At 40.5% G+C, this 21,433-nt stretch overlaps 1 protein-coding gene across 4 annotated transcripts in view; it reads right to left on the reverse strand.

The window, feature by feature from the left end:
• Positions 1-21,356, reverse strand: part of atp10d (ATPase phospholipid transporting 10D) — a 103,177-nt gene extending 81,821 nt beyond the window's left edge. For 3 of the 4 annotated variants that reach the window (XR_009769832.1, XM_061697091.1, XM_061697089.1), the window contains exons 1-6: positions 21,025-21,356; positions 18,313-18,665; positions 11,600-11,794; positions 4,328-4,532; positions 3,258-3,343; positions 1,451-1,557 (exon numbers count right to left, since the gene is read on the reverse strand). Coding sequence is in view for 3 of the 4 variants with exons in the window: in XM_061697091.1 (XP_061553075.1) it covers positions 1,451-1,557; positions 3,258-3,343; positions 4,328-4,532; positions 11,600-11,794; positions 18,313-18,581 (862 nt within the window). In the remaining variant the exon portion in view is untranslated. The remainder of the gene's footprint in view (positions 1-1,450; positions 1,558-3,257; positions 3,344-4,327; positions 4,533-11,599; positions 11,795-18,312; positions 18,666-21,024) is intronic. The other variant, XM_061697090.1, reaches the window with a different exon arrangement.
• Positions 21,357-21,433: the final 77 nt, after the last annotated feature.

Raw genomic sequence — 21,433 nt, forward strand, 5'->3', positions numbered from 1 at the left:
GATAGACCACAAGAATTTGGAATACATCCGCTCTGCTAAGAAGCTGAGCTCCCGTCAAGCCAGGAGGGCATTGTTTTTTGACCGGTTCACCTTTACCTTGTCCTACCGCGCAGGGCCTCAGAACACCAAGGCGGACGCCCTGTCCCGCCAGTTCGCCTCGGAGAGTGTCAAGAATGATCCAGATCCCATCTTGTCTCCCCGTTGCTTTCTGGGCTCAATCACATTAGAAATAGAAACACTGGTAAAGGAGGCCCAGGAAGAACAAGCTGATCCTGGTAAGGGTCCCTGGAACTCCCTGTTTGTCCCTGATTCGGTCCGCCCCCAGGTGCTACAGTGGGCCCATTCATCGCGATTTACCTGTCACTCTGGAATCAGCAGAACATTGGCCTTCCTCCGTCAACGCCTCTGGTGGCACACCATGGAAGATGACACCCGGTCCTTGGTCTCTGCATGCACAGCATGTGCTCAAAATAAGACATCCTCTAAACCAAGCTCTGGTTTACTGCGTCTGCTTCCCATTCCCAGACACACTTGGCCGCACATTGCCCTAGACTTCGTTTCTGGGCTTCCCACGTCAAATGGGAACACAGTCATTCTCACTGGGGTGGACAGGTTTTCCAAAGCAGCAGACTTCCTGGCACATACGTCGGTGCTCCAAGGTCTGGAAGCAGGCCCGTGCTGCCCTTCTCCGGTCCTCTGCCATGTCTCAGGTACAAGCCAACCATCCACGCATCCCTGCACCCGCTTACGCGGTTGGTCTGAAAGTGTGGCTTAGTACGAAGCATCTATCACTCAAGGTTGAATCCAAAAAAATGTCCCCCCGTTTCATTGGCCCCTATGAGATTGTGGCTGTGGTAAATCCCTGTGCGGTACGCCTTAAGCTCCCTGCCTCTCTCCGGATTCATCCCACCTTCCATGTTTCCCTGATAAAACCGGTTTCTTCCAGTTCCTTTGTTCGCTTCCAAGCTGCAATAAACCTTTATTCACAAACTCACCTCCCTGTCCTCTCTGCATCTGTGTCCAACTTTCAACCTGAATCCTAACAAGTTAGCCTCTTTGTGTTTCCCTATAGATCTCTCGTAGAGTTCATTAAATATTCTATAAAATTCCACTCTTGGTTGTGTTTTGTGTGTGTTTTGAGTTTAAGTAAGCCTCTGTTATTTAGAACTCGTATTCCATAAAATGTAGCAACCTTTAGATTATGAGACTGATGAAAGGTTCGTCATGACGTTTTCCTCAATTTTATACGTATAAAAAGTGACGCGGTGCCCTCGACGAGACAAAATAGCTTGATTTATAACGTTAAGCGTTAAATCACGCTAAACCGGAAGCAACCCAGGCGTCGCTGCTTCGACAAATGTATTTCTTAAATAAATTACGTTTTATCCAAACGCCAATATACACTACTTGTCAATGTTTTTTTTTGTGTTAAAATCAGCTGTGGTCTTACCAGCATAGACCACGATGCCAACCACAGTCTCCGTATTACGAATGGTGCAACTTCTCAGCAGGAGGTTGTTATTGTCAAGTCCAGCACGAGCCCCACTAGAGTGCACCCTGAGATACACAAACACATCAGTTTCATGCAAACAAATTAAGTACAAACCCAATTCCAATGAAGTTGTGATGTGTAATATACAAATAAAAACAGAATACAATTTGCAAATAGTTTTCAACCTATATTCAATTGAATACACTACACTGACATTTAATGTTGAAACTGATGAACATTATTGTTTTTTGCAAATATTCTCTCATTTTGAATTTGATGGCTGTAACACATTCCAAAAAAGCTGGGACAGGAGCAACAAAATACTGGGAAAGTTGAGGAATGCTCAAAAAACACATTTGGAACATTCCAAAGGTGACCAGATTAATTGAAAACGGGTGAGAGTCATGATTGGGTATAAAAGGAGCATCCCTGAAAGTCTCAGGTGTTTACAAGACAGGATGTTCACCACTTTGTGAACAACTGCGTGAGCAAATAGTCCAACAGTTTAAGAACGTTTCTCAATGCACAATTGCAAGGAATTTAGGGATTACATCATCTACAGTCCATCATATCGTCAAAAGATTCAGAGAATCTGGAGAAAGTGGCAAGGCCGAAAACCAACACTGAATGCCCGTGACCTTCGATCTCTCGGGCGGCGTTGCATTAAAGCTGCCATATTTTACCAATACATTTTTTTTCTAGTATTTGGGAAATAATATTGGCTCTGTGGTACCTCAGTAAACCTGAAATATAAATTAAAATCATCCAAGCATTCCTGAGTTCCAGACGTTTTTCTGCGGAGAGGCCTGAAATCAGGTGATTAGAATTTTTCGAGCTTATCTAACAAAGATCTCTGCCTTCATCTCTGCTCCTGAACCAGCGCTGTCAACTTAACAAACACGTGTGTGCTCACAAGTGGGTCTTCTTCATGGAGGCAACCAATCAGAGGAACATGGATGAAGCGGATGCAAAACTTGGTCAAACAGAAGTAGCTGTCAGAGGGACCTTTTCTGGACAGTCGTGGGTCAAGGTGTTTTTTTAAATGAAACTGACAATTTCATACTAAGTCCATGTTAGGAAATCACTCTATGGAGGTCTAAGTAGCCAAAATGTGGGACCTTTAAAAACTGGCCTCAACAGTTCATCGCTAAATCTACAAATTATCTACAAGTTAAAACTACCATGCAGCGCCTTTTTCAGGGACATTCCTTCTTATTTCAGCAAGATAATCCCAAGCCACATTTTGTGTGTGTTTCAACATTGTAGCTTCGTGATAAAAGAGCTAGACTGGCCTGCCCGAAGTCCAGACCTGCCTCCCATTGAAAACGTGTGACGCATTATGAAGCACAAAATACGATAACGAAGACCCCGGACTGTTGAGCAACTGAGGTTGTACATCAAGCAAGAATGGGAAAGAATTTCACCTACACAGCTTCAACAATTAGTGTCATCAGTTCCCAAACACTTATTGAATGTTTTTAAAAGAAAAGGTGATGTAACACAGTGATAAACATGCACCTGTCTCAGCTGTTTTGGAATGTGTTACAGGCATCAAATTCAAAATGAGTGAATATTTACAAAAAACAAAGTTTATCAGTTTGAACAGTAAATATCTTTGTATTGTATTCAATTGAATAAAGGTTGAGAAGGATTTGCAAATCATTGTATTTTGTTTTTATTTACATTTTACACGTCCCAATTTCATTGGAATTGGGTTTTGTAAAAATCTAAAAATCATTAATACAGACTTCCTTTCGGTACTTACAAAAAACCTCGAAACGTGCCAAGGTCATTGTTGGGATTCTCACACTCAATATGACTGTGGAAGATCTCAGGGTTAAATTCCACTCCCTTGGGGGAAAAAAATTTAAAAAATCATTTCCAAACTGCAAATAAACAATGAATGTGCATACAAAAAAATGGACTCTCAACCTGTATCTAACAGGTACAGTAAGTGTAATGTACTTTTGTGTACATTATTTAGCAGTTTTCATGTAGATGGGTAGTATTCTGTATGTATGCCAAATGTCAATGTGAAGGGAGCTCTTGTATATTAGAGAATAATATTTTATTTCCATCCATCCATCCATTTTCTGAGCCGCTTCTCCTCACAAAGGTCGCGGGCGTGCCGGAGCCTATCCCAGCTGTCATCGGGCAGGAGGCGGGGTACACCCTGAACTGGTTGCCAGCCAATCGCAGGGCACATAGAAACAAACAACCATTCGCACTCACAGTCATGCCTATGTGCAATTTAGAGTCTCCAATTAATGCATGTTTTTGGGATGTGGGAGGAAACCGGAGTGCCCGGAGAAAACCCACGCAGGCACAGGGAGAACATGCAAACTCCACACAGGCGGGGCCGGGGATTGAACCCGGGTCCTCAGAACTGTGAGGCTGACGCTCTAACCAGTTGGTCACCGGTGGTGCCGCATAATATTTTATTTATTTATTATTTTAATATTTTGTTTTTGTAGTTTATGTTTTATGTTCGAGCTTATGTAAAGCACTTTGTTACAGCTGTGGTTGTTGTTAACATGTTCTATAATAAAGTTGACTATTCTACTGGTCTTAATCCGGTGATTAGAAAAAGTTATAGTATCAATTCTAAAGTGTTTATTGTATGGGTTCCAAAATTTAACAGTGTTTTTCAAAATAATACACTGGTGTTATTACCTGATAACACCTTAATAGAGCTCAATGAAAATAACCTAAACTTTTGCTTCCTTCCTACCATCATTCAGTCTTTATGTTTTTTTCTTTTTTTAATCCGACTACATATACAATGTAAAAAGAGTTTATGCTCCAATGAAATGACAAAGTCCGTATTTCTCCTACCTGCAGTGGAAGACCTGAAACCATTTGTCTCTGTTTCAGGTTGGTCTCCCCATCCAGGTTGGAAGTCTCAATGTAACATATGCCATGAGGATCAGAGGAATACAGGAGCAAAATGTCCGCAGGGATGATATCATTGCAGGATAGGCGAACAAAGTCTCCAACTTGAACATCTTTCCAGCGTCTATCAATGTAGGCTTTCTTCTTGCTGTTAAAAGAAGAATAAATATTTATATTAATATCTACATAATAGTGGCACGGGGGAAGACTGGTTAGAGCGTCAGCCTCACTGTTCTGAGGACCAGGGTTCAATCCCCGGCCCCGCCTGTGAGGAGTTTGCATGTTCTCCCTGTGCCTGCATGGGTTTTCTCCAGGCACTCCGGTTTTCCTCCCACACCCCAAAAACATGCATTAATTGGAGACTCTAAATTGCCCGTAGGTGTGAATGTGAGTGCGAATGGTTGTTTGTTTCTATGTGCCCTGCGATTGGCTGGCAACCAGTTCAGGGTGTACCCCGCCTCCTGCCTGATGATAGCTGGGATAGGCTCCAGCACGCCCGCAACCCTAGTGAGGAGAAGCGGCTCAGAAAATGGATGGATGGATATCTACATAATATTAACATAAATATGCTATGTAAAATGACTAGAAAATCAGGCAATCTAATGTACCCCAAATCAAAAGCGCAAACAACACCATTTATTGGCAAGTATTGACAGAGCATGTTCACCCCTCCAATACAATCAGACCAGTTTTTTTTTTGTGAAAGTGTCATTTACATGTTTAACTATAGTAGTCCCATTTAACAGCAGCATTTAAACCCTGGCACATGATCAATAACAGAGGGAAAGGGAATATTTTCCATCAGTATATAAATGAAAAGATTCTTGAACACAATTCATAACTCCACTTTAGCCATACTTTTAGGGTTTAATCCTAGTTTTACTTTTTTTGTACAGTCCCCTCCAAATGTATTTGAACGGCAAGGTGAATTCCTTTTTTGTTGTTGTTGCATTCTGAAGACATTTATGTTTCAGATCAAAAGATGAATATGAGACAAATGTTCAGAATTCCAGCTTTTATTTCATGGTATTTACATCTAGATGTGTTAAACAACTCAGGACAGAGCATCTTTTGTTTGAAGGAATTGACCTTGCAGTTCCAATACTTTTGGAGGGGACTGTATGTTATCTAACTGAGGTACTGATCTCTTCTCATTTTTTTGTTAAGAGTAAGCTAAAAAGACAAATACATTTAAAATGGAAGTAAAGCACCACACTATTAATTGTTAAATTATATAAACATGTAGATGTTTTCAAACTATAATAACACAACTGGATAAAGACACCAACCTGCTGTAAACACGACAGACAGTTTTGTTAACCAAATTATCCAATCTAAACCTGCAGTAGTCCTCCCAGATATCTTTGATGGCTGTCACAGAGAGGACCAAAAGGATCGGGAACACAGCAATTTCTGGCTGGAAAGCTTCAATTACCGGTACAAAATTGAGAGCAGCCAAGAAGATGAAGTAGACATTGGCAAACCGATGTAGCTGCTCAAACAGATTCTTGGGCAAGAAAGAGAGAATTGAATATTTCGTGGTCTTGATCTTGTTGCTTTTGTATAACTCCAATTGTTGAGACGATTCATTATCCTGTGTGGAGGACGATACGACTATTCTCTTTTTCTGCTGAGGTTCCTTTACAGCCCAAATATGAGAGTAAAGCTCCAAGCTATACATGAGTCTACTGCTGTCCACCAGTTGATTCAGATCAGTTTCTCTTTATATGGTTTGCCTTCTCAAGGTTTTCTTGAAGCGATTCTAATTTTAAAAAAAACAACAACAATTATTTCTCTTGCAATAACTAACGATCCTGAAACTGAAACATCCAGGTGGGGATACTAAGTAAATAGTCAACTCACAGAGGAGAGAGATCTTTGCCACACCTTTAAAAGGTACACACTCTGCAAACAAAACCAAAGTTCATGTTTTACAACTCACAGGAAGACGGATTGCTTATTCGGGTTAACGAAAAGGAGGATTATAGCTGAGTTACAGACTATAACTCGCTCTCGCTCATTCTTGAAATGCACTTTCTGTCCCATCCTTGTCAAGGCTAGTCCACTGTGAAAAGCAACAGGAAGATGACAGTTCCTATCTCCTCTGTGGATATGCTGCTTCATAGTTTTAACAGTTCCTGTGTTTACATTCTGGACACTCTAGCTGCACCTCCTTTTAAGATGACCAAACAATCATTTACACCAAGGTTTACCTTTGACGTAAATGTTTTAAAGCGACATCTCAGAAACAATCACAGGAAAATGAAAAAGGGATTTAAAAAAAAAAGACATCCTTTTATACTTTGAGCTACTACTCAATGGGCGCACCAATGTCAAAAGGGCACTATTGCCTCTCAGTTAATTTTGTGCGTTGTAGGAGAAATATATACAAATAGATTAATTTAGCACACACAATGTGATTTATCAAACCTGAGACGAATTGGAATGGCTGATTTTGCATCTTTAAATAAATGGTAAATGGACTGCACTTATATAGCGCTTTATCGCCACTATCATAGTGCCCAAAGTGCTTTACAAAGACTCCCATTCATCCATTCACACACCAATGAGCGGCTGCTGCCATGCAAGGCGCTGCCGGGCCCACTTGGAGCAAATTAGGGTTCAGTGTCTTGCCCAAGGACATTTCGGCATACAGACAGTCGGAGCGGGGATTCGAACAAGCTACCCTCACTGGACGACCCGCTCTACCTATTGAGCCACGGCCACCCAATCACTGGGTCTGGGGCTTCCAGTTGGGCCTCGGAGCGAACAATAAGTGAATTGTGCATGTTTGGACAAGGTTATTAGTACTTTATCTGTAGTTGCTGACTTTTTCAAATCATGACACTGTCAAATAATGCTAAAGCAAAAGGTAATGAAACGATGAATGGTGGGCTGGCCCTTCCAAGACGACGATTTGGCAGCAAATATATACAAATTGCCTGTTTGGTACAGAAACTTGTTGAATGGAATTGGCCCAAACTGGGCATTATTGGTACAATAATCTTGCATTTCAACTTTTCTGGCTGCATTGCTGTGTGCTTCTCTACCCTTGGAAGTAGCTTCATATAATAATCCTATTGTGAAAGGTGGCCTCTTGGTCGACAAAATAAAGGGACTCAATTTTCCAAACATTTTAGACATAATCAAGCTTTGGAGTCAGTTTTGCTTCTGATCATCTCTTCAAATCAGGGGTGTCCAAACTACGTCCCACGGACCATTTGCGGCCCGCTGTCCATCTTTTGGCTGCCCTCGGCATGTACTAAAAATAATATTGAAGACGGCCCCCAAACCTAATTTTCCTGGCCTCGTTATATTGCCCTGTGAAGCATCGTGCTGGTTTTCCTTGTCTGTCACCTCCAAAGAAACTGGATGACAAGAGGGTTTACTCTGTGCATAGGTCTCAGAGCCTATGAAAATATGAAGATATGAAAACTAGAAGCAACTAACCGATGTACCAAGGTGGTGGCCAAGTTGACAGGGTCAAAGTTCCCATCAAAGGCAATGCATGGACATTAGCTTAGCGTCGCCGTAAGCAGGCAGCTCGAAAGGGGAATTCACCTATTCATATCTACGGCTGTTGCTGGAGCGCTAGTCGTGTTTGGTCTGTCGAATATTCTATACTGATTTTGGTACCGTATACAGTTGTTTTTTGTCACGCTCTTCTCTATGGCATCCAATCATAACAAAGGTGGAAAAAGGAAGCCAACCTCATGGCTCATGAAAGCGACCCTCGACACAACATCTTACCTGCTCCACGACATTATTTCCCCTCCCAAGCACAAGTGAGGTAAGTTTGGATAAACTTCGAAACTTACCAAACATTTTCAAGCTTTTTAATGTGTACAATAATTTTGTACTGTATTGGGTGTTTGGGGGCCATGAAAAAAGTGCTTCAATTTAACGTATAATCGGCTTTAAGGGACGACCGCTCCCCCTATCAGTCCATTAAATTGAGGTTCCACTGTACTGCCTTTTAAGACAGTTAAAAAGATAGCAGTTTGAGAAATGCAGTGCTGTTAGAGAATACATTACAAATGGCAATCCTACAACTTCACCTCAAAGAGAATGATGACATAAAATATATTAAAGTAGGGACTGTATGTGTGTAAAATTTCAATTGATTTACATGAGATCAGCATAATCAGACAGATCTTGATATAAGTATAATTTTCCTGTGACAAATATATAAAAAGTTGTCATTCTAAAACTGGCAAAAATGCACCAATTTCTAGCCAACATATTAATACAAAGATGCTTATGTTATGTTATGTTATGCTTATGCTCATTCAGCCAGGTCATTTCATTTTCAGGGCACTGACTGTTCTGTTTGTTTTAGAAGACGTTTCGCCTCTCATCTGCGCAGGCTTCATCAGTACATGCAACAAGGCTTAGTTAGGACGCACTAGCCAGTGTTTATGTGGAAAAACTCAACTATTTATGCTCCAATTTAGTGGTGGTGTGGGGCATGGATCTAAGTTGGAGCATAAATAGTTCAGTTTTCCACGTAAACACTAGCTAGTGCGTGTTGCCATAATGCATAGTATTAACAATCGTGGCGACTGGCTTGACTTAAGAGTTTTCGACTGGAGGCTGGTCGGGCCGAAGTCATTGTTCATACAGAGCAATAATTGTGCAAGCGGATTACATATTTCTTTCCCAGTACTTTGACCTGGGAATGTTTTCTGACATTTTTCCATATAGTTGAACAGACGAGTTGTTACCTTGCGGGGGAAACAACTCTGCTGTAGTTTTTACATATGACTTCTTGTTTAATGTCACTTTCCCTGAATCGAAACGTCCAGAATATGGATGTCTATCCCTTTTCGAGGCACTAGCGTCTCGTCTCACCATGATGATCCTTATTTCCAATTTTTTGTCTACTTTCTTCTCTCAGCATGACTCGCTCTCGTCATTCCACCAAGAGACTGAGGCTCCCGCTGCAGGGTGCACTTGCTGCCGCTCGTTTGTTGTTTAGGCATCGTAATGAACGTGTGAGAAAGTGCTTTACATGCAGCAGCGCATCTTAAATAAAAATCTCCAATGAGCAGGTTAATTTAATCGTGGTAGCAAAAATCGTGATCACGATTAAAATTTGAGTAATTGTGCAGCCCAAACATAAATTATAAATATAGTACAGTTAAGAGGCATTCGTAGTTGATAACATTCATGAAATTACCATTGGAAGCAACGGAAAATATGAGCCATCACGGCGGATCAGAGTAACATCACAAGGGACCAGGCCAGCGGCAGGTCAAACAAAAATGTAATCGACTAATTTACACATTTGGCAGAACCATAGAAATTAATAGAAAAATATATATAATATGGGATTATCATATGGATTTGAAAAATAATTTTACTCACTTGATGTTATTAAAGGGGATTTGTCAACTATAAATTTGGGAAATGTTGTCAGAGTAACAACTTTCCAACTTGCTCTATAAAGAAATTTCGAAGTCGTGATTAAAAATAGGACTAGTGTTCTATGTCATCAGTAGTGGTTTACAGTGTTAAGGTGAATAACGCATGGCTTTAGCGTGCTTAATAAATAAAATTTGAAGAATTTAAAATTGGCCCTTGTATCCTTCAATTTTTATGTATGCGGTCCTTGGATAAAAAAAAGTTTGGACACCCCTGATTTAAACCGTCATTAAGAGACAGCTTTTCATATCTGGGCCACAAAAGACAAAAAGCGTGGGGCATCTGTTTGTGGACAGTACATTTGCTTCATTTGATTACATAGTAAGGGAGCGTAATCAAATTATTATTTTTGCTCATAAAAATTTCCATCAGTTTTCTGAGCCGCTTCTCCTCACTAGGGTCGCGGGCCTGCTGGAGCCTATCCCAGCTATCATCGGGCAGGAGGCGGGGTACACCCTGAACTGGTTGCCACCCAATCGCAGGGCACATACAAACTAACAACCATTCGCACTCACATTCACACCTATGGGCAATTTAGAGTTGTCAATTAACCTACCATGCATGTTTTTGGGATGTGGGAGGAAACCGGAGTGCCCGGAGAAAACCCATGCAGGCACGGGGAGAACATGCAAACTCCACACAGTCGGGGCCGGGGATTGAACTCCGGTCCTCAGAACTGTGAGGCAGACGCTCTAACCAGTCATCCACCGTGCTGCGAAAATTTCCATAAAATGGTTATTTAACCTCTTGATGACTGTCTCATCATTAGGCCTTATTTTATCAGGTTGTGTGACCCAGCTCAATTTATTCAGTCCACAAAATGCCCTCTGCTCCCGTGGGAGAAGGATTTAAATAAGAAATCTTGCAAAAGGGCAACACATAGTTACATTTGCTAATAACTTTGTTATCATGCCCCTAGGGAATCCTGAAATTGGCCTGAGCTGGAAGACTTCATTGATTAGTTTTAAGATTTTCTCTTTAACCATTAACAAGGCCACTACCAATCTGTTTGTTTTTCAGTGAGATATCAGACATCTGAAGTGATAAATACAAATAAACGACTATATTGTAGTTCCCAAATCAAATTTGACCGTATGTTTGATTAATCTTAAAATGTTATACACAATTCTCTAAATTAGCTATTTGAGACAGAAATAGAGTATTGTGACACATTCATTATTCAACCAATTTTGCTGAAATCAAGTGATATATAGCTACACACATACTGTACTTTTCACTGATAATGAGCAGGCTTGGGGAGTAACAGAATACATGTAACGGGATGATGTAATCAGAATATAAAAAAAGGTAACTATTCCATTACAGTTTCAGAAAAAAAACATGAAACTCCATAATCAGATTCCAGGTATATTTATTAAACATTGGGAGTCAGCATAAGTATGTTTATCTTTTTTCCATTTCACTCTATATATCACACACCCTGAGTTGTGGATAGATTTTAAAAACTGTTGTGACGCTAGGCAGCACGGTGTAAAAGAGGTAAGCACATCTGTCTCAGAGTTCTGAGGTTATGGATTTGGATGTTACGCGTTCCTCCCACTCCCGCATGCCACATAAATCCATATTAACAGAAGAAGACAGAAGATATATATCAATATATATTTTAGTAATATTGAATTTCTTTTGTCATATTTGGTGTTGGAGTAATCCAAAAGTAATTGAAAGTAATCAAGTTACGTTACTAGACTATTTTTTAACATGTAACTAGTAACTGTATCGGAATAAATTTTTTAAGTAACCCTCCCAAACGAGTATCAGAGAATCACTTACCCACAATACACTTGTACTAGACTGTTGTTGATTTTGTGGTCAAAGAGATAGCGTCGGTAGTCTTCCACGGCGTCTTTGATGGCGATGACAGTGAGCACCACGAGTAAAGGAATCACTGTAATTTCCTTCTGAAATGCTCCAACCACTGGCACCCAGTTCAGCAAAATCAAGAAAAGAAAGTAGAGGTTGGCTACCCTGCATACAGGAATGGACAGAGAAAAATTTGTCAATTCTTTTACAAAAGAAATCCAATTTCACAACAACATTTATATTGCACATCAGTTAGTTCAAGAAGAACTTTAGAGAACTTTAACTATCCTTAAGAGGAACCCTTTTTCCATCCATCCATCCATTTTCTGAGCCGCATATCCTCACAAGGGTCGTGGGAGTGCTGGAGCCTATCCCAGCTATCATCGGGCAGGAGGCGGGGTACACCCTGAACTGGTTGCCAGCCAATCGCAGGGCACATATAAACAAACCACCATTCGCCCAGTTAAAAAAAAAAAAAAAAAAAACATCCCTCGAATAAAATCAAGCTCACTGGACTTTCCCAGTTTGCTTTGAAAGGGGGAGAGTTGGGAGGACAGAGAAAATGTGAACTTAAAATTTACTATTTTAAAAACATTTTTAAAAAAATAGCAACAAAAAAGTTAGATACTTGGGAGCTACATCTATCTATCTCTCGATCTAACTAATCATTAGAGCCTGTTGTTGAAATAGGGTTAGGCACGTGAGGCAAATATAGGCACGTGTAAACACTTGTATCACTTTTGCATTCGTAATTTTAATTTTACCAAACAGATTATACTCATTACATACTTCACAGTATGTATGTGATTTTGCCAAATTCAGAACTATGGAACTAGGCAGCTAACAGAATTTACCAGTTTTTTTAAATTTAATTTCACACTTGTTGGGTGAAAAGGCATTATTGAGACCCAAGTATTTGTACATATATGTTAAAAGGTAAAATGTCCATAACGTGCCCTTTAAAGGAGGTGTATTATACTCTACTTTCACAGTTTAAAACAGTTCCTAGGTGTCTTAATAACATGTCAGTGTCATGCTTTTGTCAAAATATTTGAATTATTTTTTTTATTGCTGAAATTTGCCTATTTTAAGGGGTAACACAGGGCACACGCGTGCCTTCACAAAGACATTTTCCCTCTGGAGTCAGCAGTTCATCACTAGACCGCTGAGTTACATTTGTCAATTAGCACTTGGATCTGTATATGTAGCGCATGTGTCAGACACATTATAATCACAAATACCTCCTCCCCACTAGCGCGCCGACAACTTCAGCAAGCAATCAAGTACAGTGGAATCTCTGTTCGAAAACATAATTCGTTGTAGCGGACCTGCTCCCTGCAACCTGAGGTGTCACAGTGACTCCCCTACAACTTGATAAGCTGCATTCTTCCAAGCAGCCCTGCTGTTCGAGACAACCACTAGAAGACGCCTCCTGGACCTTAACCTAATTAGCAGCTTCCCGTCAAATCTTTATTCCCGTCTTCAAAAAGACTCCTTTCCTTCTTTTGAAGATAGCGACCAAAGTGGGACAGATTGACAATGTAATGCAAATACAGCAATGAACTATTTGATTAATATTCAAATAGCATGCAAGGCACCACCCACTGGCGTTTGAGAGTACTGCAACCCACAATGGTTGTTTTTAATTGAAGATAAAATGTCCGTTTTTATATTTCACGAACTCTGCAGAAATATTCCAAACGTATGCCTTGATGTCTTTGTCAGTGTGTCAACTTTACAGGTGCAGGTGCAAGACTTAGAGAACTGCTTGTCTTGATTTGAAGCCCCAAACAGCATGAAACTGAACCATAAACAGTTGATTTGCCAAGACTAAAATTTAAACAATCATTCTATATGCTTGATCTATGAGTAATGAGTACAAAGTTGAGAGTATTTTATATTAAGATATGATTTTGACACCACTTTTATGGCAAAATTTGTAGACTAAATTCAAGTTGATGGGCGTGGTCTTGTCCAGTTTCCTCCGTCCCTTAGACACACGCCCTGGGCATTTAACCTCTGAATCCCGCCTCCTCCCATTTTTTGTGTCTGGCTCTCGTTTTTCCTCGGCCCCTCCCCCCTTCCTCATCTTTTGTCCTCTGTCGCCTCCGGCATCACCACGTGCGCGAAAGCTCACCTCAACTCACCTCAACGTTTTCGATCGAGGCTTCAACCATGCGACTTCAACCTCTTTCCCTAGCCGCGATCGGTTGGCGGAACCTCAGCAAGTAACTACCGGCATCCCGTATCGGTCACGCACACACACAGCTGAGAGCAGGAGCTTGGCCCGCCACCAGTTCAATCGGAAGGAAAGTTACGGGCGTACCCCGAGGGGACAACAATATTTCTTCTCCCGCCTCTTTTTTTTTGGCTTTATTTTTCTCGCCATTTTTCTAAGAGTAAACCTGCTTCGTTTTCCTCCTGAGATGTCTGGAAAATGATCACCTCCACCAACTAGCTGATCTACGGTCCTGAGTATTACATGACCAGCATTGTTAGGATGTACAATATTAGTGCCTAATAATTTCGGGGAAATCACTATGTTCACACAAAATCCCAACTTTGCCCTCTCCCTCTCTCGTCCGGACTGAACGGATGAAATGCTCACGTTCTCAACTTTATTCCAGCAACACGATGTTCTATTTCCCTTTTCGTGCGCCTATCTTTTTCTTTCACCAGTATCAGTGTTATTTTCTTTCTGTAGTTAGCCTCTTTGTGGTTCCCTATTGACCCCTCGTAGATTTAATTAAATATTCAATAAAATTCCACTCTGTTGTGTTTTGTGTGTTTTGAGTTTAATAAGGAAGCCTCTGTCATCTAGAACTCGTATTAAAATAAAATGTAGCAACCTTTACATTATGAGACTGATAACAGGTTTGTTGTTGCTTTTCCTAAGTTTTATACATATAAAAAGTGACGTGATACCCTTTACGAGACAAAATAGCTTGATTTATAACATTAAGCGTCACATGACGCTAAATCGGAAGCAACGCAGGCGTTGCTGCTTCGACAAATTTATTTCTTTATTAAATTACGTTTCATTCTGAGACTCTTAAAATGAATGGAAATAGAATTAATCCTTTCCAGCCCTAGAAAGATGTTTGTCCTTTTTTTATAGGTTTTGTTGAAAAGAAATATAGAAATGAAGCCTTTACTGCCTCTTTTCTTAAAAAGAATAATGAAGAGCAGACACTCTATAAGATGGTAGATTTTGGCAACCCAAACGGTGCAGCAGGAGCAGAAAGACAAAGACCATTCTCATGTTTAGTAAAAGTTCCATCAGTAATCACTGGCACTTTTCATGATCTTTGGAGCAATCCTGAGGGCCAATTTACAGCAAAAAATAAAAGACACATGAAGTACGTGACACAGGGAGCAAACAATGATTACGCTGAGGGAAAGAAAACTGGGATTGTTCTTGAACTGAAGCATAGCATGTGAATTTAAATTTGTTAAAAAACACTGTTCATGAAACAATTTGTTTGTGAACAGAGTTACTTGTGAACAAAGGTTTCACTGTGTATGCTACGTAAAAGAAGCTAATGCTGTTAGCTGTACAGCCAACAAAACTCAATCAAATCAATGTAGCTTGTACTGTGGCCATCGCTTGTATTCTGGCGATCTTTGCACAGCCTAGCTTCCAAGTTATTGGCAGAGAAACTCAGTGTGGGGTGGACACATTTTTGTAAATAGGCAGCTAACAAAGGATTTACTTGGTTGTTCTCACTTGATTGGTGGGCAGGCACTCTTTAGATCCAAATGCTGCTGACGGACCTTCCCGATTGCGGACCAACAACCATTTGTTAACAGGCTGGTGTGCTTTTTTTTTTTTACATATTATATTATAATTTTAATGTAAATTAAGCAATCTGGAAGACTCTGAAGAGTACAATAAGGCAAAATACACATTTGTCTTCAAGATAAAAAACATTTATTTACACTGCTCAAGTACATGTTGATATACAAATTTAAAATTAAAATTAATTTTGTCTCATTTCTTTGCTTTTTTGTTTCGGCCTGCAATTTGAGCCAGGGCCATCTCCACCTGCACCTGATGCCTGCTTCAAGCTGTGCCACATGTATAGCATCCTCCTCTTTAAGCACTCTCATTCTGGAAAAGAATTGACTAAAATCATTGTCTGTTTCACTTCATTTTTCACTATTACCAACTTCAAAGGCTAATCTCAAACGCATCCTCCAAGAAAATATTAAGTCCAATATTTTTCTGCTTTTATTGGCCAATTCTGAATTTGAACTTGGTTCATTCTGTGTTGTGACCTAATCCCTAACATGCCTCCGTTGCTTAATACATTTAACATTAACATCTGTAAACTAATTAGATAATTGTAGGCGTTTCCTAATTAATACAAGATGTACTAGCAGATCAGCTCTTCTCACCGATGTTACGTGTGCTTCGCGGTTTTGCTGAGACCACAACCAGGACCACGACCCACAGCGAAAATACAACAGACCAGCGCAACAAATATGACACTGGCTGACCTGATGAGCAAAAATGTTGCTTAAACGTAAGAGTAGCAATAGAGGATGTCCGCTCCAGAGGTGGGTAGAGTAAACAAATATTGTACTCAAGAAAGAGTACTGTAACTTGACAATAACGTGACTCAAGTAAAAGTAAAAAGTAGGCCTCCAAAAAAATTACTTGAGTAAGAGTAAAAAGTGCACAGTGAAATAATTACTCAACTACTGAGTAAATAGTGAGTAACTTTTGATTTTTTTTTTAACCACAGCATGAACAGCAATAAAATAAAAATAAAAAAATAAAATGTTTTTTTTAACTGCAAGGTGTTTTCTCAAGTTATAAGTGGGCTGAAATATCCACATTTGGACAGACAGTACCAGACAAATACTACAATACATGAAAGCTGTTGTTTTTGTTCATCAAAATGTAAACACGAGTCGCGCGCCATTGCCTTCATGGTAACGACGACCTTCCCACAATGGTGGGCTGGCTCATCTCGAGTTAATACCTATGCCCGGGAAGCCCAATAGAAGACGTGTGAGGTCATGTGACTTTCTTGTGTCGTTTGATTGGTGAACTAGACTTAAACGTCACTACCGCTTAAATTTGAGCAAACGGCGCCCAATGCGGAAGTCGAAGTCTCACGCACGAAATAGTTGATAAATAAGCAATTATTGATCAATAAAAGTAGCGTGTGACATTTAGATCATTGTAATGGAGTAAAAGTACGGTTACTTCTTAACAGCTGAGGCGGCGGAAGTGATTTTTCTGGTCTCGTCAACTCCTGTGACTCCAAAGCAGGTCCCGAGCACACACCGCACAGGAGGGATCTCAGGCCGATGCGCTAGCATATTGGTCTGCCGCGGAGTAATATTCAGAAATTACATCTGTGTGTGTATGGTGGATGTGTGGAATGGATCTAGCTGCCTGTGTTCAAGGAGTACGTAACAGCCTATGACGTCAGCGACAGTGCACCCAACCCCCACCCACCCTAGGGAAAACTCATCAAATATATACGATTCATGTAAATGGCCTATTTTGAGTTCAAAACGGCACATTTTGCAGAAAGGCGACTGGTTTGTATGTATGTTTTTGGTCTTCCTCGAGCTCACTTGCCTGGCAACTCTCAACACCCTTCTACCAATATACTCACTCCTCTGGATGTGTCCAAACCATTGATGTCTGATATCTCTCTAACTTCGTCTCCAGCATATCTAACCATGGCTGTCACTCTGATGAGCTCCTTTCTGACCCTAACCAACCTGGTCACTCCTAGAGGGAACCTCAATATCTTAATTTCCGCCAGCCCTGCTTCCTCTTTTCTCTTCAGTGCCACTGTTTCTAATCCATACATCATGGCTGGCCTCACCACTTATAAAATCTGCCCTTCATCCCAGCAAAGACTAATTTGTCACGTAACATACCTGACACTTTCCTCCATACGTTCCAAAATGCCTGGACCCGTCCTCTACCCTTGCTATCTCTTCTCCATGTAGCCTCACTCTTCCCCCTCCACCCCTCTCATTCATGTACATATATACTGTCTTACTCCAGCGAATATTAATTCTTCTCCTTTCTCGTGCATGCCTCCATCTTTCCAAGTGTTCCTCCACCTGCTCCCTGCTTTCACTGCAGATCACAATGTCATCTGCAAACATCATGGTCCACGGGGATTCCAGTCTAACCTCATCTGTCAGCCTATGCATCACCACTGCAAACAGGAAGGGGCTCAGGGCTGACCGCTGACGCAGTCCCACCCCCACCTTAAACTCCTCTGTCACACCTACACCAAACCTCACCACTATTCTGCTGCTCTCGTACATGTCCTGTACTATTATAACATACTTCACTGCCACTCCAGACTTCTGCATGCAGTTCCACAGTTCCTCTCTGGGTACCCTGTCATACACTTTCTCTAGCTCTACAAAGACACAATGTAGCTCCTTCTGACCTCCATTAACACCCTCATGGCATGCATCAATAATGCATCTGTGATACACTTTCTAGCGATTACTCCATACTGTTGCTCGCTAATACTCACTTCTGTCCTGAGTCGAGCCTCCACTACTCTTGAAGGGTATGGAATTATTCTCTTCTTCAACACAGGTAAGATTGAAAATCATTTAAATGTGACTGCAAAGCGCACATAATTAAGCAAAAATAAACAAAAACAAATACGACACAAATTTATGAAAAATCTGACCTGTGAAACTGCTGAAACAGATTAATGGGGATGAAGGTCAACAAAGTGTACTTGGTAGTGTGGATGATGTTCCCTTTGTAACCTTTGACAATTTCTCTGTGTTCTTGCTGGTAGGGCCCCTGCCCAACAATTATTGTTCTTCTCTTCATGCTACATTTCTCTGGGGAGATATGAGACTCCTCTGATCTTTTGGTGGGGACATCACCTCTGCCCCTTTGTCGCAATAACAGTTGCCGACATTGATGTGGCACCCAGTGGTCTCCTTCCATTTATCCAGCACAGCAGTTAGGCCTTGTTCTTGACTATTTTGTGTTCCTCTGTAGTCCACTAAAGACTTCCATTAGGTCCTCACCCTGCAAAAAAACAAAACAAAAAAAACTGTTATCATTGTGTATTTAATTTGTTGTTTTCCAATTATGTTTAAATGCAGACTATTACACTCCCCTCCAAAAGTATTGCATAAACAGTATTAACCAATTCCTTTACTTGTGCTGTAGACTGAAAACATTTGTGTTTCATCAGTATGAGACAAGCGATTAACATTGATATGATAATGCATTTATTTCCAGGTATTTATTTACATCTGTGTTTTGTTGCTTCAGTGATATAAGTGATATTTACTTGGGTTGCCTTTGTGAGACATTGAAATTGGTTGGATAATCTGAAATATTTAAGTGTGATATACATGCAAAATGAAATCAGATGTCATATAGTTTTCACTATTCAGTATATACTGTATACTATTTACTGCATACTTAAAGCTCTGACATCATGAAAACTGTTGACCAGCATTGGATTAGTTTGATGTTATTTGTAACTAATCAGAAACAATTGGAAGTCGCTCCTAAAACCGTCAAAGAGTGTGTTGGACCAGAGGCATCACTAGGCTTTACGGAGAGGGGGTGCTTAGCCCCCAGGAAATGTACAAGATGTGAGCGAGCACCCAAAATACAAAAATGCTCCCTGATATGGTTTTCCACTGTTTCAATGAATGTCCATTGATGAGGAATAAGAACCCCCTTATGTTAGGGCCCTCTTAGCCTGTTACCATATCAGGAGCGATGCATAGTAACACACTATCCCATACAGTGCGCATGTTTAAAGGAATGAGCACCCTTTTCTTTTGAGCAGAAAAAGGCATTGTTAATTTATTTTCATCACCACCTAAACAGAACACTTACCGTACAAACAAAATGACAGCATAACACAAACGTATGTACACATAATGTAAATATACACACACACACACACTCACACATACAAACTACAGGAAAAAATAAAAAAAATAATCTACAATAAAGAGTACAGTAGTGCCTTGAGATACATAGTTTAATTCATTCCATGACCACCCTCATAAATCAAAACATTCATATCTCAAATCATCTTTTTTTAAATGAATGGAAATCCATTAATCCGTTCCACCCTTCTCACCCAAAAGTAAATTTGTGTTTGTTTTTAATAAGGAAAACTAGCACACGCTATAACACTGTACTTTCTAAAATATATAGTAATAACACACACACACATGCATACATATACATTCATTCATCTTCCATTCCGCTTATCCTCCCTAGGGTCGCGGGCATGCTGGAGCCTATCCCAGCTATCTTCGGGCGAGAGATGTGGTACACCCTGAAGTGGTCGCCAGCCTATCGCAGGGCACATAGAAACAAACAACCAATCACACTCACATTCACACCTACGGGCAATTTAGAGTATTCAATTAACCTACCATGCATGTTTTTGGGATGTGGGAGGAAACCGGAGTACCTCCAGCATCCTCCTCTCACCAACTGTCCTCATGTCTTGACACTCACTACATCTATCAAACTTTTTTTTTGTCTTCCTCTACCTCTCTTGCCTGGCAGCTCCATTCTCATAATCCTTCGACCAATTCACTCTCTCTCTCCTCTGGACATCTGCTGCTCTAACTTTGTCACCAAAGCATTTAACCTTGACTGTCCCTCTGATTAGCTCATTTGCAATCCTATCCAACCTGGTCACTCCCTGAAAGAACCTCAACATCTTCATTTCTGTCTTACTCCAGAAATTGAGCGCTGCTCTTTCCATACAAATTAGTCGGGTTATAAGTTATAACATGTTTGTTCTAGAAATCCAAGCCACTCCTATTTTGCTGTGGCGCAATAGTTGAATAACTATCATCATATTTGATGGTTAAACCACAGAATTTACTAAAATGTTATGCTTATCTTTCATTATGTGGGGAATTCAATTTCGTAAAAATGTCCAAAACAGTGATAATTGTCTTGCCTGGCTGGGAACTCATCGCCCCTAAACTTCTGACCTATGAATTACATTACATATGTTGGAATCAGTGAGTGCGAATGGTTGTTTGTTTCTATGTGCCCTGCGATTGGCTGGCGACCAGTGCAGGGTGTACCCCACCTCTCGTCCGCTAGATTGCTGGGATAGGTTCCAGCACGCCCGCGGCCCGCAGCCCTAGTGAGGATAAGCAGATGGAAGATGAATGAATGTTGGAATCACACTAAGTATTGTCAAACAACACACATCTTGGAGAGATTCCTTATCATCTGCTGTTAACTTCAATGATTGCATATGGGCATATGTTTTTTTATTGCCGGACCGTGACTCAAAATATTACACTGTAATGCATTTAAATGCTCATTATCGATGTAACATTTCCCCCCGAATGACCTGTGTTTTCCGGCTTTCATCCCATGACAGACTTACCTAATTTTTATTGTCCAAATGAGAAAATGGGAATTGATTTAAAGTTGCATCCCCTAATTAACGTATTCACTTCTATTGGACGAATTTTTTTGTTATCGACTGCCCGTTTCTTACAAACCGAAAAGCAGCACCACACGGCGAAGTCTTGTCGCACCCATTCTTCAGCGCTGTCCGTACCCCTTCCGCTTCCTTCCGAACGAGGTCTCACAAATATCAAACCTTTCCATCTCCACGTCGTATCTGTTATGACTATAAACTATTTATAAGATGATAACATTCAATTGAAATGAGAACGGAAAATACAATTTATTTTCATATTCTCATTTAATTTTGTATAACGTTTGTAGTAGTCGTTGTAGTAGCTCGGTTTTACACAATGCATTTAAATGCCTCATGACGCAGTCACGTG

Source organism: Phycodurus eques, chromosome 14 (genome assembly GCF_024500275.1).
Source record: "Phycodurus eques isolate BA_2022a chromosome 14, UOR_Pequ_1.1, whole genome shotgun sequence".
Taxonomy (NCBI): domain Eukaryota; kingdom Metazoa; phylum Chordata; class Actinopteri; order Syngnathiformes; family Syngnathidae; genus Phycodurus; species Phycodurus eques.